Below are 15,342 nucleotides of genomic sequence, written 5' to 3'. Positions count from 1 at the left end.
CGGGCATCGGTACAGAAGGAAAACTGGTTAATGCATGGCTTCAAAGATGACAAAGTTCCTCCCAGCTTCCACACTAAATGTCAAGATGAATCACGTCTCTGTCTGCACACTGAATGTGATATACAACAGTGGCCGTACTGTACAGCCACAGGCTGCATGACTCTTTTACTAACACTATAATTAACCAATTAACTAAACATAACTGAGGCGACACATCCTCTTCCCTTCTGTACTGACTCTTACCATATTTATCGCCATGTAATGGGAATTAAGTATATTGAACATAAAGGTTTTAGGTTGTTAATTGTAATTAACATTCAATTGATCAAGTTTACCAACTTTTTTGGCAAGATTTGTCAGCACAGGTGAAACATACAAATGTGTACATAAAAAGATTAATTTGAACAACATCATAAAAACTGCATGGGCTGCTGTGCTCTCTTGGAATAGGTCTGAAATCCTGCCGAGAACGATGACAGATCACGAGTAATTGTATAGTGATGCCCTCTAGTGGTAAATGAGTAAAGTGTCGTTGAGTAAATCGTGCTTTAGAAGGTGCATTTGGAAAAGACTGTTTAGTTATAATACGACAGTCCCTCTAAAGCAACCCTGGTGTCTTGCTCAAGGGCACAATAGCATTCAGCTTCTACGTTTTTCCTGTTGCAACCTTCATGTAAAATCCCTAGTTGAAACCTATTTTAAGGGTGCAAACATTTTTGTGTTATGCTAATGTTGTATTGGCATGAGTTGTCATGTGCAAAGGAATGAATTCGGCTACTAGTACAATTTTAAAGTGAGATATGATTATTTTAATAAGTCCAAAGGGGGATAAATAGAGATAATATAAATATTTGATTATGTGGTTTTGCTATTAATTTCTACTGGAATATAACAAGAGGGGAAAAATCCAAAGTGCGCTTTTAAATTACAGTAACACAGGGAGGTTTGACTTTTAAAATTGCAGTAGGACAGTAAGTCCTGTGGACTGCGAAATGTAGCCTGTGTGTTTTAGAAGGAACGCACAAACAAACTAAACAATTACAAAAACGTAATGCCTACCAGAGGATGAATAGTGCAGGAACGCGAGAACTTCAAATCCTCAAGGGCTCCCCTGCAGCACAAACTCTGCGGCGTCAGCTCACTTTATTACAATCAATCAAGATGTAAAAACTAAAGGTTTTGGTGGGTCTCAGGTGAGCTCAAGCCATGCAGCTGCAGGGGGCGGGGCTTCAGGCTCATCGATTATTCATGCTCCACGATTACTTTTCCTGTGTGCGCGCGAGCTCAGCGATCAGCTCGTGCTGTCTTGATGTCAGCGCAAACATGGCGAGAGCGGTAGCCGATCAGGAGTTAGATAAGCGAAATAAAGCGATATATTCATGTTTCACTAGTTTGTAGATCATTGAAAACATATACCCGGAGACCGGAACGTGAAGTAAAGTGTTTCAGTCCTGTTTTACAGAGTTGAATCTCGTTTTAAAGGAATTTTAGGATTTGTGCGGTATTTTAAGTGCAGGTAAGTTTCACTGCTGTCCGATCTATAACAGGGCAGCAGCAGCTAACAAAGGCCTCGGTTGTTTCATTTATAAACTTGTGGAGGCATGAATTATTCAATTCATCAGTATTACTATTGTTCATACACGGTTGGGGATTTGAACAAACCGCTATTCCGCATTAACGTTACCAAACTTCTTGTTGTACACCGTCCCGCAGAGTTTGTGCTACGGACATGAAGGATGCTATTATTTTACTAGCCATCGATTTTACGACTTGCAATGAAAGAGAGACTCGAACCAAATCTAGGGGACATAATAAAATACAGACTTGCGGGCATGGGCAGAGCAGTAATAACTTGCATAGGAACACTATGTCAAGCACACAGCATCATGGCTGTGAGTTTGGCACGGGGTGCTCACATTTGCTTTAGAATATAGTTTATTTTATTGTCTTATTTAAGCCTTATTTATTGTATTATGAATGTATACACCATTGCGGGCATGGGCAGAGCAGTAATAACTTGCATAGGAACACTATGTCAAGCACACAGCATCATGGCTGTGAGTTTGGCACGGGGTGCTCACATTTGCTTTAGAATATATAGTTTATTTTATTGTCTTATTTAAGCCTTATTTATTGTATTATGAATGTATACACCGTATAATCATATTCAAGTCTAATGTATTTCATTTATTTACCGGTATCAGCATAAATTCCTGTTTTATTTATATTTCAATTAAATGAATATCACAGCTCTAATGTATTGAATAAACTTAAAGGGGCCTACCTTTATCAGATATTTAAATGTGTGCATGCATTATTGTTTTTGAAAGGATGGTTCACCCAAAAATGAAAATTCTGTCATTAATTACTCACCCTCATGTCGTTCCAAACCCGTAAGACCTTCATTCATCTTCAGAATACAAATTATGATATTTTTGATGTAATCTGAGAGCTTTCTGACCCTGCATAGCCAGTAAAGCAACTGACACAGTCAAGGCCCAGAAAGGTAGTAAGGACATCGTTAAAATAGTCCATGTGACATCAGTAGTTCAACTGTAATGTTATGAAGCAACAAGAATACTTTTTTGTGTGCAAAGAAAACAAAAATAACGATTTTATTCAACAATTTCTTCTCTTCCGTGTTAGTCTTCAACGTGCATTCACAAGAACACCACGACGCATGCGTGTGCATTCTTCTGCTTGCTTGTAAACAAGGAGCAATGCAACCCGGGTTTGGCTCTTGTGTCAGCAGCATCACATGTATGCGTCGTGTGAAGCTTTGTTTTACTTTTTTTGTGGGGTGAAGGTTTGTTGTACTTTTTCAACTTTATATCTAAGTTTTATGTTTTAATTTACACTAGAATAAAGTATTGAGACACAACTAGGCCAGTGGAGATTTTAAATTTTACAAAACAATAAAACGTGCAGTATAAAGTGAAGTTCATACATTTAAATCTATTTCAGATAAAGTATTTTTGTGGAGTAGTTAAAATATCCCTAATAGTCTATGATGATACTGATGCATGTAAACAATTGCTGATCAGCCTTACAGTTGTTGGAATTAAACACTTTTCGATCAAAAACGGAATGTTTTAGTAAACAGTAACCTCAGGCATCTGCATAGTTTTATTTAAAGATCATATATTTTATTTACAGAAGAGGACTGGAGTCATGACTGCAAGCACAGGTGACGGCGGGAGCTGTTTATCCATGAGTCTGTCTGCCCTAAAGAGACTCGACCCCTACATCAGCAGCATCGCAGACCTGGCCAGCCAAGTAGCACTTTACACCTTCAACAACACCACTAATGAATGGGTAAATCATGATATCAACAAAATTAATAACAGTAAATGGATAGGTAGATGATTGATTATTCTAAAAAGTATTTTGACTTTTTTTTTTTTTTTAATGTTAGCTTATTTTTATTTTAAGTTGAATATAAATATACAAATGCATTTGTGCTCTGTAGGAAAAGACAGATGTGGAGGGAACTCTGTTTGTCTATAACAGGTTTGTATGTTTTCTGATGTTTTCAACAGTGAAGCAACACACACATATGTTTTGAATCAGAACCCTAGAGATCTAACTCTGTTCTAAAGTAAAAAAAAAAAAACTTACATGATATTCCTCAGCCTTCTGATATAACACTGTACACTTGACTGCACTAACACTGCAAAACACCTACTCACAGTTGTTTAGGTCCATCAGACTCATAAGCTTTAGTTTCCCACTCATGTTGTGAGTTCTAATGTCAGTTTTCTGTGCATCAGGCTTGCCTTCCCCAGGCACGGCTTCACCATCCTGAATCGTTTGAGCATGGACAACCTGACCGAACCCATTACTAAAGACTTAGATTTCCAGCTGCAGCATCCATTTCTCCTGTACAGGAACGCTCGCTGTAAGTCACTCTATTTGTGAAAAAACAACTCAAATGCATCAAAATAAAGAGCTCATACAGCTGTATAATATTGCACATAGATAGAAGTATGCAGATTTGGTTTGTTCAAGTTGTTTTTCATAAACGAATCCTTACATAATGTGACAAGATGAAAGTATCTGTGTTAGGAACATTGCACATTTATACATTTTGCAGATGCTTCAAAAAAAATTGTATTTTGACCAATTCATGCATTCCCTGTGAATCGAACCTATGGCCTAGGTTTTGCTAGCGCCATGCTCTAGTGCTTGAGCTACAGGAATGCTTACATGAGAATTTTGGGAGATGGACTCATCTAGTATTACTCCTTTTTTGGGGAAATTTAAAATCTCCATCTCATGCTTAGTTGAACAAGCAAGCCTTTGAAAGTAAAATTCACTGACCATGAGTGCAAATAGATGCACATGGATCTTTCTTTCGAATGGCTCAAATCACTCGCACGTCCATGCACACGGCTGCACAGACACAAAAATTGGGCTGGATATGGATGGTGCATGTTGGTCAAATGTTTTGGACCCCATTTGGGTGTGTATTTGGCATTCAGTGTCAAACGGATTGCTTAAAACAGATGTTAATACCAGGTGTAAACAGCACAGGCAGTACGGGTGAGCATCCATCCAAAAAGTGAAGAACTTAACAGCAGTAAAAGTGTGTCTGAATTGAGAAAGCTGTCAGACTGGTGTGTGTGTGTGTGTGTGTGTGTGCGCGTGTGTGTGAGAGAGAGAGAGAGAGAGAGAGAGTGAGAGATCAGAGATCCCTGGCAGGCGTGCCTGCGTGAGAGGCCACAGTGCCTTATATGGTGCAGAGAAGTATGTGTGTTTCTCTTCCAGTTTCCTGCCAGCATCACAGACCCGACCAGCCAATCCTGATTAGATAACAAGCCTCTCTCACACGCACGCATGCACAGGCTTCCAAGGAAATTAATGATAAAGAGACCTGCAAATAGAGTGCATGCGGAAAAGCCTTAAGTACTTCAGGCTGATTGAATGAATCATTGTAGATCTTGATGTTTCAGCCAGTCCAAAACTGAGGTTTGAGCATTGCAGTGACAGTGAAAATCTGTGCTATTGCTAACTGACTGATGGGAAAATCTATCCTGGGTGCTTCCAAATGTAAATGAGAGTTTACTGGCCAACTATTTCACTTAATTATGTGCCACAGAGTGGATTTTTATTTCCAGTCAAACTCGCCGCCTCAATTGTAGAATGTTGTGAGTGGTAGCCATAGAACTGCTCTGTGGTTGTAAAACTGTTCTAAATGGTTGTTAGTGTGTTGTTACTCATTCTGGGGTGTTTTAGGGAAGTTGGTTACTACGGTGACCCAGTAGTGTACAACACAATGAAATTAGCAACACAACGAAATTAGCACAACACAACGGAATTAGTCCTATGCATTGTGTTGTGGACTACTGGGCCACCATAGTTTACACTCAAAAGAGCCCACCAATAAGTCTCAATTATATAGAATTCATCAGGGATGATGTCTTTTTGTAGGCCAACCAATAATTTAGCATCACACTGGTTCCCTAAAAAAAGCCAATTGGATTCTTCCCTTGACTCTCAAATAAACTCTGTGAGCAATAAATGCTTATGATTCTTATCAAGTAGAAGAAGAACATTATCAAGATAATCTTCACAAATGAACACATCATTCATGAATTTTGAAATCTAAATACACCATGGTGGCATGATTTCAAAGTCACCGACATTAAGCTTCCGACAGCTCTTTCAATCTTTGAGTTTGAGGTAGAATAGTTTGAGTATAATCACATTAAAGTTGTAAAAGTGGACTAGTAAGCAGATAAGATTGACTGTTTTTGATATCGATACGGTGTAATGTCCCAATCAGCCTTCATTTTCAGGACACTTAAAAGCTTAAATCACAAGTAGGGGATTACTTCTGTACTTGCTATAGAATACAATGCAAAAATGTCTTGAGACCTTATTTTAGGCATTTGACCAAATCCCATTAAAAATACCCACTGATATTGGAAAGTGCGTTGCCAGGTTTTGGACTCATTCCTGCAGGACTCTATTCTGGTTTCTAGATATGGCCCCTGTCCCTGGTTCAATGTCAATCTAAGGAATATTTTCCTGTTATATTATCCACCAGATGAAAACTAAATCTGGTGACTTAATAGTACAGCACTCCTCAATAGACCACACAATTTGAGGTACTGTTCATGTCTGTAGCACAAATAGTGAAGTGCAAGAGTTACTTTGTTAATAGTTGAATACTTAGTAAGGGCAATAATAATGCCTTTACAAACACTATTAATAAGGTTTCAGACAATGGGAAGTAAGACCTACACTGTCCATGTTAAACACATCGTTCTTCCTCATGTGCAGAGGGTGCTGGATTCCGTCAGCTCCTCTCTTCAACAAACGCAGTGTTGTGATTGTGATTTGTGACTGTGTAGCTGGAGACTTTCAGCAGGACTCTTGCGTATACAAAGCTCTTACCTCCTGGCCGCACGAACATGTAGCCCAGCTCTCTCTCCGACACCAGCTTCCCTTTGAACCGCACCTCTACTTCCTCCTCCAGTCGCTCGTGCTTCAGCCTGCTCCGACTGAACAGCCCCCGCAGCATCTTTTTTCTCTTACTGAGATTTGAATCCTCGGCAGATTGAAGCTTTGGTCTGTTTGAAGTCGGTCAGAAGTTCACCGTCTCTTCACTGCACGTATGGATTCCACTCCATTCAGTAAAACATGCAGCGAACGCTTCTGCACTCTGTCTGACACGAGCGAGGGTGTGTGGTTCGAGTCTCTGTTTTTCTTTTCTCTTTGTTGTGTTTTGCTAAGTTCAACTTCAAGAGCGCTCGCAGTGTCCTCTCATCCCTCTCTATCCTTGTTCTCCTCCCCCTGCTCGCTCTCTCTCACTCTCTCAGAGTTGTGTTTCTCGGTTCCCAGGCAGTATTTTGTTTGGGTTTTTTCCCTAGGCGCTGACCCGCGTGGTGCTCTCTGCTCTGAGAATGAACAGTTGTGGATACAGCACCAGCCCTTTCTCTCTCTCTCTCTCTCTCTCTCTTTTCGTTTACTCGCCCTTGGTTTTGTTATCTCTCTGCTACTTCTGGAGGTGAATGGAACCGGTCCTGATTCAGCTGTCAGCACCAGGCTCTAAGTTTAGTTCATGAGGGCTCATGAGGAACCACAGTCTGAACTTATCACTGAAATCTCTAATTGTTCCTAATACGGTTGCTCTTTAAAATGACCAGTGACTGTTGCTACAAGCATCTGAAGACTTCATCTTGGTCTTTAAAGACATTTTGGTGTCCTGGCACAGCAGTTGGCTCCAGTTCTGCTTGGGCACTTGGGAGTTTGGGAAAGAAATCTCTGCTTGGTCGCTAGTGAGCGTTCTCACGTTGACAGTGAATCAGTTTTGAATTGAATCTGTAAATAAAAACATAAATGAATGATGACGGCAAGGATCAGCCTCTCCTCCATCTTTCCGTCACTGCTGAGCTGAGAGGAGAACGATCACATGAGCTCTGTTTTCTTTTCTATTGGATGTCGCTCCCGAAAGCCGCTCTTCATTTGCATAAAGTTGAAGGAGTCTGAACTTGGTCATGTCGCTGGACACGCCCCATCTGTCGCCAACGGCCGCTGTCACTCGTGTCGCCGGAAATCGCCAGCTCGTGTCGCTTTGTCGTTGCGTGCCGCTTGTAGTAAGAACGGGGCTTTATAGGGCTGGGCGATATGGCCTAAAATCTAAACCTCGATTAATTGAACACTTTACCTCGATTACGATTATTAAACGATTATTTTATTTTTCATTTATTTATTTAATTTTTTTGCCCTCATAGTTCATTAAAGGTTTGTACCGTAAATATAATCAACTAAGATGGGGGGGGGGTTTCTAATGAAAGAGCGCATATCTTATTTTTGTGATTTTAAAGTAATTGAAGTAAACAAACTATTTATGGTTATATGCTGAATATTTCGAACAGCTGAAATCAAAGATTTCTTGAAATGAAGACGTCTTATAAAAAAAGTAATTTCAGTTTTATTGTAAAAAGAAAGTTTCCTAAAAAGAAAAAGAAAAGAAAATAACTTGCAAACAAAATAAATGAATATTGCCATGACAAAATAAGTAAATAACCAGCATCTCTTGCAAACAAAATACATTTTAAATAAGGTCATGAAAAAAGTAGAAAATTATTTCTATCTATTGTAAATGAATATTATTTTAAATCATGAAAAGTAGAAAATAATAACTTGCATCTCCTGTAAACAAATGTATTAATGTAAATAGAACCCTGCTGATTAAGAGAAAGCACCATCTGCTGTCCTGTCATGCGATAGCCTATGCACAAGTATTTACTCTAGGTTCTTACTGGCCATTCACACAGAACACGTCTTTGGTGTCTAAAACCATGAGACGCAACACTCGGGAATGGTTTAAAAAAAATTAAACGCAGCACAGAATGCCGACTCCTTGCCGTCAAAGACAAAAGTTCCCATGCCAACCTGCTACTGCAAACAAAAGTTTGCAACTCTTGCCCTGCCTCCGGGGTCTTCTGATTGGTCCACTGTTTTGGAACTGACATTGGGTGAATTCCAAACGGCTTTTTCGCGCCCTTGAAGGGCACTTCAGGAAGGGGACGCCATTTGTAGGGATGTTCCAAATGAAAGCGAACAACTGAATCCTTTCACGAAGGGCCCTTCCAGAAGTCTGTTAGTGAAGGAAACATGCGATGGTCACTTCACGGAAGTAATTCCGTTTGTGATCATGTGATCTTCGGTTAGTAAATCTTGCGATGCTTTTTAAAACTAAGTTGGGTTTGATTTCAACTTCACATACAAACGTAAATAAAATAGGTGAATTAAATTAGTCTATTTTAAAGTCTGCGTGAACCGGAAGTTGCTGCAGACTTTATTTCAGTGTAGTGACGTATTTCCAGCTGAAACAGAATATTGAATGGAGGGCATGATTTTATTTTTGCACTCCTCCTCTCTGTTTCTCACTCATAGCAATCTAACGGTTGGAGGGGTGTGTTTAAGCATATACTGCCCAAGCCGTCAAACTGACGTCATCAGAGAAGGAATGCCATTCCAGAGCGGAAGTAAATGTTTAGATTACGGATCACGGATTAATTGTTTAAATCAAGACTAGCAATGTGCACTAGTAAAGAAAATAGTCCATTTTGATTTCATGTGGACTTTAATGCAAGACAAAATATTTTTCGTCAGTTATAGAAATATTATTTAAGACGGTAGTGTAAGCAAGTTTAGTTTTAAAAAGTTTCATAGTAAATAAGACACAATTAGACAATATTTGAAAAAAAAAAAAAAAAAAAAAAAAAAAAAGAAATATTTATTTGCTATAACTGATGGAGTGCTGAATGCTGCACGCACGCGCAGCGTTGTCAAGGTAACATTTGGTCAGTCATTCCCTTCGCCAAGGGCGTTCCAAACACTTATACGAGACAGTAATGCCCTACACCCTTCAAAGAACACACTTCAAGGGCTTTGCCCTTCGAAGGGAGTAGGGCATAGAGATGCTCACTTCCGTTTGGAATTCGCCCATTGATGAGCGGCATTGTGTGTAAAAGTTTTAAGTTCTTTTAGCGCGCCACTCACCTGCGAGACGCTGCAAAATACGCAAGCGCAATACACGTCCGTACAGAGCCGACTACACACGCGGTAGTATATTTTTAAGGGGAAAGTATTAATAGGATTAAAAAACCGAAATAACAGACATGGGGAAAAATAGGTCAGTTATGGGTTCTGAATTTCGGTTTCGATTTCTTTCGATTTAATCGTCCAGCCCTACTACTGTGTTATGACCTTCATTGGTTTTGATTGAATCTTTGATTTATATTAATGTGTACTGTATATATGTTTTTTGGCAGTGTCCATCTATGGCATCTGGTTCTACGATAAAGAAGACTGTCAGCGTATAGCGGAGCTCATGAAGAAGTGAGTTTTTCTCCTCCATCTGCAACTAACACTACTTTTAATTCTGGTTCTGATTCTAATTTAATTTAATGATTCCAGTTCCTTAATTCCCTTGATGGTTCTTCTAGTACTTCTATGAGGAGTCAAAACATATTTAACACATTTTAATGTTTTTCTCTAAAATGTGATTAATAATTCAAAATTACACAATAAATTTGAGATTGATTCATTCCCGAATCAGGCTACACTGGTCACCAGTGAGAACAATGCAATAGTAAAATGTTGCCTTTTGTATGACTTAGTGTAGAGATGTCCAATCCCAGGTGCAACTGCAGAGGTTAGCTACAACACACATGCCTAGAAGTTCCTAGTTATACAATTAGCTGGTTCAAGTGTCTTTAATTATGGCAGGAGGATGGAAGGTGGCTCCCCAGGAACAGGATTGGACACCCCTGATTTAGCAGTACCCAATCTTTCTATCTTGTCACAACGAGTTCCAACATCAAGCTTACAATTTGTCTTTATTTTCTTCTTATTGAGGAAGAGGAATCACTTTTCAGTATTTTATTACTTTGTTCCATATGGCAGATATCAAAAGCAGTTAACGAAACCACATGTCACTACAATCTTTTGGTTTCTGTTTAGGAAAAAAAAAAAAAGAGAAGTTTTCCAACCCTAGCTCTGACTTTCTTACAAACACACACTCACTCTTTCTTTATGCTTGTCAGTTTGACAGGGCAAGAACAGCAGTTACAGCCGCAAATGGCAATTAGCTCTGTCTCTCCACGATCTGCAGAGCAGGGTGTAGATATAATGCAGATGCTCACTAAAGCACAAGATGACTATGACAAGGTAACACGCGTCTTAATGTCTTCTTTTTGTCTTGCACAAGTATTAAGGTGCGTTATATACACTAGATGTCACCAGTGCACAGTGCATTTCTCCTACTTGCATTTCTCCTACTTCCTTTCTTTTTAGGGAAAACTCAGTGAGCCGAAAGAAATTGGCAGTGGTGGTGTCATCTATGGAAACCCCCATCTGATCAAACCCATTCCCCTCAAACCAGCACAGGACACACACATTCAGGGACAAACGCAGCAGGTGTGAATACTCGGCATGTTTGTGACAGAGCAGACATAACATAAATGTAATATTTAAATATATAAAGAAACTTTCACTCTTTCTCAGAATATAGAGATGGACACAAAGCACCTCTCGGTTGTCACTTTGTTCGGTGCTCAGTCAAAACCAGACTCTGTCTCGCCACAACCCACTTCAGCTGTCAGTAGTGTGGGTCCAGCGCGGCCTGCGGTGGCCCGTTCACTGTCATATGATGACCCTTCTCCGGCAGGTGGCGCTGTGGTGTCCAACACCCCCATGCAGCACTGCCCAGCCATCCACAAGCTCATGTCTGGTTCACTGCTGCAGCCTCTGTCTGAATCCCCAGAGAGCCGCCTGTGTGAAAACGGGGCAGTCCAGAACCAGCCTGACCCAATACAAAAACTGCTAATGAACCCTCTTCCTGTGGCAGGGACTCCAGGGATGCCTTCCTTACAGTTAAATCAGGGAGAAAGTGGGGTGGGGCCCCAAATCCACTCTAAGGCTAAAGCCTCAGGGCCGGTCCCAACTCAACACTTGCTCTATGTCCCAAATAAAGCACCCCCTGCTGGAGTGGCAGGGAACGTGGTGTCGCCACATGAGCTTCTGCAGAGGCTCACATTGGTGCAGCAGGAGCAAGAGTTCCACCCTCGTCAGGAGCTTCTACAGCCCAGTCTGACCACCAGCAGCTCCAGTCTCAGCAAAACTAATTCTACACAGGTAAAATAAATCTTTCTTAGTTATTCTGATCGGTTGCCTTTATGTTCCTCTCCAGTGTTGGGCAGTAACGCATTACTTAGTAACGAGTTACTGTAATTTGATTACTTTTTTAGTTACAGAATAATTTAACGCGTTATAATTTTTAAAATGGTAATTAGAGTATAGTTACAAGCCGAGGTCTCTATACCTTACTGCCGCTTTACATTGCTGACAGAATGTTATGTAGGGAGAAGGATTCACGGTACTCCCGCAAAATATGTGCTATGTGCGGCAATGCAGTGCTGAAATTTGCATGCTCACGAATCCTCTCATTATAACACACGAATTGTAGACATTATGAAAGATTCATTATGCATCTATTTATTGTGTTATAACAGAGATTTGTGAGATTGCGATGAACTGAAATGCCTTTTAGAGATTATAAATGCAGCGCTCTTTGCTGGCATTCTGCTATGCCAAACCATGCACGCAGCAGCCGCTTGCTTTAGTTAAAAATAACAGTGTTCTGTGAATGTTGATACTTTAATAACAAATATGTATTGGAAGCATGCTTGCTGGGATTTCATAAATTTCATGGAGAAAAAAGTAACTAATTACTAATTACTTTTGAAATAAAGTAATCAGAACTGTAACGTGATTACTTTTAAAAGGAGTAATCAGTAATCAGTAATTTGATTACATTTTCAGAGTAACTTGCCCAACACTGTTCCTCTCAGATAAGTGGCAAGACATCCTACAGCTGTATGTATAACCTGTGATTTAATCTGTGGGTGCAGGTGAGCTCACCTCAGCGTATCCCAGCGACTGTAGCCCCCACCCTGCTTCTGTCACCCAGCATGTTCACCCAGACTAAAACCACAAGAGCAGAACCAGAACCAGTTGAAATCAGAGCACTTAGCAAGACTCAGCTACAGGCCACACTGCTCCACCTCATCAAGGTCAGAACCAAACACATGTCCATCTGTATTATTCCAATATTGATCATATAATTTAGAGATGCACCAATATTTTGATCATCAGGATTTTTGTTGGCATAAAACACCATTTTAGGTTGTCAACCAAAAGAGAAAACGGGCAAGAAGAAATATAGTTTTAACACATAATTTAATTTAATTTTTTATATATACACACACTATTGTTCAAACTCAAAGCTTGGGGTTTTGAAAAAAGTATCTTATTCTCACCAAGGCTGCATTTATTCAATAAAAAATATAGTGGAAATAGTAATACTGTAAAATATGATTGCAATTTTAAATAACCGTTTTCTATTTTAAAATGTTTTAAAGGGGTCTTGTGATGCGATTTAAATTTTTCCTTTCTCTTTGAAGTATTACAAACTCTTGGTGCATAAAGAAGATCTGTAAAGTTGCAAAGACTAAAGTCTCAAATCCAAAGAGATATTCTTTATAAAAGTTAAGAGTCAACCACGCCTACCTAAAACAGCTCGTTCTAACACCCGAATCCGCCGGCCGTGCCGTTCTCAAGCTCACCGGTCTCCTCTCACTCAGCCCGCCGGCCGTTCCTCACTCTAGCCGCCAGCCTCCACTCACTCTAGGCCGCCGCCGCGTGTGATGCTGTGTTTCGTTGTGAAAGCGAAACTACTTTTTTTGGCCTTCCAAAAGAGGACACGACTAGAAATCAGTGGTTAAGTTGTATTTACAACACTGTTCCAGAACAGTTCAACCCAAATATTCAGATGTGTCCAGCGCATTTTATGGAGGACTTTTTTAATCATTATAATCCGTAATTATGTCCCCACTGGATGCAACAAATGCCTCGTTTATAATGGGTTTTAATGTTTTTGTCTCGTCGCTCCGGCCGGGACACGGTATCACAGTATGGTAAGGGGCGTAACATTTCCGTCACACGCTTGAGGTATTCGGCCAATCACAATGCACTGGATAGCTGGCCAATCAGAGCACACCTCGCTTTTCAGATCGATGAGCTTTGTAAAAATCGACGCGTTTCAGAAAGGCGGGGCATAAAGGAGAAACAATAATGTACAGTATGTGGAAAATAATGTTTTTTTTACCTTAAACCGCATAAACACATTTCATTACACCAAATGCACAAAATAATGTTCTTTTTAGCAACATCATATGACCCCTTTAAAATGTAATGTGTTCCAGTAACGGCAAAGCAGAATTATTACTCCAGTCTTCAGTCTCACATGAGCCTTCAGAAATCTGATTTGGTGCTAAAGAAAACATCTCTTATTATCAATGTTAAAAACAGTTGTGGAAACTGATTCTTTGTTTTTTCAGGATTCTGTGATGAATAGAAAGATCAAAAGTTTTTCTTTGAAATAGAAAATCTTTTGTAACATTATAAATGTCTTGATTGGATTATTGATGAAAAATATTAATTTCTTTAAAAAATACATTGACCACAAGCTTTGAATGGTAGTGTATACAGTCTGTTTGACTGTGTACCTCTAATGGGTTGTTTCTCTCTTTCTGTGATTCAGAATGATGCCTCATTCCTGGACACCATCTATGAAGCATATGTCTCCCGTCTCGCTACAGACTCCAGCTCAAAACCTTTCTGAAGCATGTGCACACGTACATGCAGCTGTTATGCTCTGAGCCCATATTGGCATCCCATCTCAGGACTACCTTACTATTCTGAATGTAGCATCCAAGAAGTTGAGCACCTCCGCACCAGATTCACAACAGGAAAACCAGTTTGATTGCTAATTGTATGATCTTCATACAGTAAATTGAATGATCTGAATGTCATATCAGCTTTGAATTTGCCACTTGTACACATTTATTTTGGAATTTTCTGAAAGAAGAATTTTATGGATTTTACGTTTATCTTTTAGACAACAGGGCAAGAAATGTGCTGTGTGTTAAAATCTGAGTGGAAAGACATTCTTCTTTTTGTGAAGGGATTTTTATCCTTGCATATTGAAACAGACCCACAAAAGAAAGATAGAAAAAACAGGACCCTAGCCTCAAATATAATAGAAATAACATGATAAACTACAAGATAAGGCAAACATGTCTTGTCTTGATTTCTAGCATCTTCATATCTCAGCTGACACAGGCAGAATCTGCCCTCATCCCTTTACAAGCCAGCAGAAATTGTTTATTCATTTTAGTCACACTTTAAAATTAAAATGTATTGTTTAAATATGCAAACAAAAGTGTACATATACTATATATAATCTATTTTTCTATGGTTCTGTTCTTATATCAACATGATGGAATATTTTTCGGTTCCGTTTTTTTTTTGTTAGTTTTTTTTTTTTAAGGAAAAAAAAGACAATGCCATCAGTATTTCCCAAGTAGCTTGTCAAACTGAAAACAAGCTGACAATTTAATTTTCTTCCATTTGTTTTTCTTATTAAAATAATACCCCAACACCCCATACAGAGTATGTTCTGGTTTTCTAGTTGATAATACTAATGTATGAATTATCAAAATTAAACATGCTACACATGGATCTGTTAGGTTTCAGAATACCTTTCAAAAGTTTGGGGTCAGGAATTACTTTATTTTAGTTAATTTTTTTTAAAGAAACTACTACTTTTATTAATCAAAGATTGCATTAAATTGATCAAAAACAACAATAATGACATTTAAAAATGTTTTAAAGTTTTGAACTTTCTATTCATCAAATGGTCCTGGAAAAAAAAAGTCTCCACAAAAAATATTAAGCAGCATAACTTTAAACCGTAATATTATC

At 39.2% G+C, this 15,342-nt stretch overlaps 1 protein-coding gene across 1 annotated transcript; it reads left to right on the top strand.

Annotated features, from left to right (window-relative positions):
• The first annotated feature begins 1,237 nt into the window (after positions 1–1,237).
• On the top strand, positions 1,238–14,905 carry LOC107590561 (mRNA-decapping enzyme 1B-like). The gene is made up of 10 exons (XM_016279384.1): positions 1,238–1,516; positions 3,157–3,315; positions 3,470–3,510; positions 3,771–3,898; positions 9,789–9,855; positions 10,563–10,686; positions 10,813–10,935; positions 11,023–11,652; positions 12,429–12,590; positions 14,120–14,905. Exons 2-10 carry the CDS (start codon positions 3,172–3,174, stop codon positions 14,198–14,200), a joined length of 1,500 nt encoding a protein of 499 aa, XP_016134870.1. The 5' UTR covers positions 1,238–1,516; positions 3,157–3,171; the 3' UTR covers positions 14,201–14,905.
• Positions 14,906–15,342: the final 437 nt, after the last annotated feature.

Source organism: Sinocyclocheilus grahami, unplaced genomic scaffold (assembly GCF_001515645.1).
Source record: "Sinocyclocheilus grahami isolate Dianchi unplaced genomic scaffold, SAMN03320097.WGS_v1.1 scaffold8.1, whole genome shotgun sequence".
Taxonomy (NCBI): Eukaryota; Metazoa; Chordata; class Actinopteri; order Cypriniformes; family Cyprinidae; genus Sinocyclocheilus; species Sinocyclocheilus grahami.
This window is presented reverse-complemented; position numbering and strand designations above follow the sequence as displayed.